Genomic DNA, 3,444 nt, shown 5'->3' on the forward strand with positions numbered 1-3,444 from the left:
AAGGCCGTGAAATATTTGAATTTTTTGTCGTGTAGGCGTGGTTTATAAAATATCGATCGCTTCTAGTGTCATTTGAAGGTTATATTATATACTTGAATATTATTTTAACCGACATTTTAAGTAGGTGTGGCTATTTTATTGATCGTTTCGTTAGTTCTTNCCTTATGTGACATCATTTTGAATTTCCCCGCCAAAAATGCTGCGCTCTGATTGGCTGGCGGGGAAGGGAGGGGGAAGGGAAAAGGTGGAGGAGTGGGGGTAAAATTCGTCAAAAACTGCTAATATGAACCTTCATAAGAAAATACATGGGATTTTGGCGTGATACGCCCATAGCATATCTACTCCTAACCATCTTCCATACTAAACGAGGCATGTTTTGGTCATGCAAAAGAGCTATGTCACCGATTTTAAAAGATGAAGATTTCATGTTAAGATTGGTATGTGCAGATTTCAACGACTGAAGATAATCGGTGGACCATCTATCCCAAAATTTTCTAACAAGCTTGTTTCGTAGCTTCCACTGTTTAAGGACATCATCAAATTTCTGGTTCTGCGTAACTTTTATCCAATATTCTTCACTTTCTTGTAGTTCTTTTGCTTTTACATCTTTATCAATGAATAATTCTTCAGATTTTCTTAAACGTTTTATAAATCTTAATACGTAAGAAGGTACAGGTAGGTCCGTATCGCCAAAACTTTAATTCGGTAAGAACCGTTACTTTAAGTCCTCTTGTCAATAAGTCTGCTGGATTTTCGGACCCAGGGCAGTGTCTCCACTCGCCAACAGTCAAATTTTGAATTTCGGTTACACGATGACAAACGTAAGGTTTCCATTTGCTGGCTCTTCCATTTATCCAGTGTAACGTAATTTTGGANCAGGGCAGTGTCTCCACTCGCCAACAGTCAAATTTTGAATTTCGGTTACACGATGACAAACGTAAGGTTTCCATTTGCTGGCTCTTCCATTTATCCAGTGTAACGTAATTTTGGAGTCTGTCCATAGAATATAAGATTTCACGTCAATATTCAAACTTTTTAAGATGAAATTCTGCAATCTAGCTGCACAGAGAGCTGCTGTCAACTCTAGTCTGGGTAGTGTTAATGTTTTATCACCCCTTTTATTTATTGGAGCCACTCTGCATTTTGCTACTGAAATGTTGCACATTACTTCGTTATTTTCAATAAGCGTTTTAAGATATGCCACTGCTCCATAAGCGAGAGGACTAGCATCGGAAAATACATGAAGTTCGGTGAAAGAGGCCGAAGCTTTCTGACCTACACATCTCGGTATTGTCAGATTCCATAGTTCCTGTATTTCATGAACCCATTCATTCCATTCACTAGCAAGATTTTCCGGTAGCACATCATCCCAGCCGTAGTTTAATTTCCAAACTTTCTGCAGTAGAATTTTTGCTCTTATGACATATGGTGATGCAAAATCCAATGTATATGACCCAGTGGGTCATATACATTGGACACTATCTTCAGCATATTACGTTTCGTAGCAGGTCCTTGTCCGCCATCTTGAATACATTTCAATATATAAGATATATCTATTCCTATTTCATCCAGATCAACGCATCATAGGAGTCCAAGTAGCTTTTGTGTCATCTTATTAGCCGTTAGTTCATTTCGATTTTTTCTCTTAACTTAATATTGTTAGACGACCATTTCCGTAGGTTCATATTAGCTTTAGACATAATTAGCTTTCCTTGCTCATAAATTTGACAAGCAGAATCTATATTGTCAGCTGTACGACTAAATCATCGACGTAAAATGATTTCAAGAGAATATCACTCACTTGTTGGAATTCTACAGGTTGTGTCGTTAAATGCTTTCTCAAAGTTGCCGCTAGTAGGAAGGGACTGCATGTAACGCCAAACGTTACTCTCTTCATACGATACTCTGTCAGATTCGGTAATTTTGACGAGTCAGTCACGGGTTTATCATACCACAGAAATCTGTGATAATTGCGTTCGGATTCATTTAATTCAATTTGCAGGAAAGCCTTCTCTATATCAGCTGTAAGGCCTATTTTTCCAATTCTGAAATTGATTAAAATCGTTAGAAGCAATGGTATTAAATTTTCACCGGTGCACAACAAATTATTCAATGACGGAAAACCTGGCATATGTGCAGAGGCGTCATATACACAACGAATACGAATTGTCTCCTTGTCATCTCTATAGACATGTCTATGAGGCATATAGTAAGCTTCGCTTTCTTTAGTTAATAAGAGTGCTAACTCTGAACAGTCATTTTTCAAATATTCTCCTATCACTCGGTCATATTCTAGCAATGTCTCATTTCGGATAAGCTTCTTTGTTAAGGATTTGACTCGGTTCAAAGCACCAATATAATTCGAATCAAGTTTCCTAACTTTTTCGATCCACGGTAAGTTTACTGTATAACGACTATTCTTGAATGTTATATTTTCATTTATAAATTTGTCTGTGTTAAATTCTATTTGATCTGTAGGCTGCTTTATTCCGATAGTCTCCAATTCCCAGAATGTCTTTATGTCAAAGTCACTATTATCATATGTCACCTGTACGTGAAGTATATTGACCATATTTGTTGCAAATGTATACTCGTTACTACCACCTTGAATACTCCAGCCAAATTTCGTATTAGTAGCCGTTAATGACGCTGAGAGCCTTTTCACTTCTCCAGTCACAATCTACCAATACGCGTCAGCTCCTACTAATATGGATATGCCTGGTAAATCATCCGAATCACTTGAACACGCGTCTGCCAGCTGATGCTGTCTACTGAAGTTTTGCAGAAGGGGATCCGACGTAGAAGGTGCTACCAGGGAGTCACAACAAATTTCCGGTACTTCCACAGCGCTCAATTTGATGGGTTCACTATTGTCATAAAGCCCTTGCAACGTCAAGGCCACTCGTTTGCACAACCGCGCGGGTGCCATTTCACTTTTTCTGAATGTCATAATCGCGATTTTGTGAGTTCCTGTCACCGGTAAGTTCAGTTCCCTCGACACGCACTCTTTTATAAAAGTCAGCTGACTGCCTCCATCTAAGACTAACCGTACAAGTACAGCATCACTTTTATTCTCATAGCTTCCCAACACGATACATGCACAAGCAATCTGAAGGTAAATATTGCTCACTTTTTCATTAGTAAACAAATTGGTAGACGTAGATGCTGTATGTTCGTTAAGGTTACTTTGTACATCGTTAGTGCTACTCTTTGCTTTTATACAGGGTGTCTCATAATTAGCTGCCAACCCTTAACAGGCCGATTCTATGATCAAAACTAAGTAAAAAAGTTCATATGAACATGGGTACGGAAATGCTTCCTAAGGGCACAGGGACCCATTGAAGAGGGAGGAATGGAAATCATTTTTTTGCAATATCTCTCAATCGCGTTGTGATAAATGAATGAAATTTGGTATACACAGCTAAATTTTGATGAGCAATTTGA

At 38.3% G+C, this 3,444-nt stretch overlaps 1 protein-coding gene across 1 annotated transcript; it reads right to left on the reverse strand.

Moving 5' to 3' along the window:
* Positions 1-1,738: 1,738 nt before the first annotated feature.
* Positions 1,739-2,572, reverse strand: LOC111692709. Its single transcript, XM_023456804.1, has one exon. The coding sequence runs from the start codon at positions 2,570-2,572 to the stop codon at positions 1,739-1,741; it is 834 nt and encodes a 277-aa protein (XP_023312572.1).
* Between the last annotated feature and the right edge of the window lie 872 nt (positions 2,573-3,444).

Source organism: Anoplophora glabripennis, unplaced genomic scaffold (genome assembly GCF_000390285.2).
Source record: "Anoplophora glabripennis isolate ALB-LARVAE unplaced genomic scaffold, Agla_2.0 scaffold633, whole genome shotgun sequence".
NCBI lineage: Eukaryota > Metazoa > Arthropoda > Insecta > Coleoptera > Cerambycidae > Anoplophora > Anoplophora glabripennis.

Excerpts from the sequence above, each read along its gene's own strand:
- LOC111692709 (XM_023456804.1), bottom strand. The coding sequence starts at position 2,572 with ATGGTCAATATACTTCACGTACAGGTGACATATGATAATAGTGACTTT.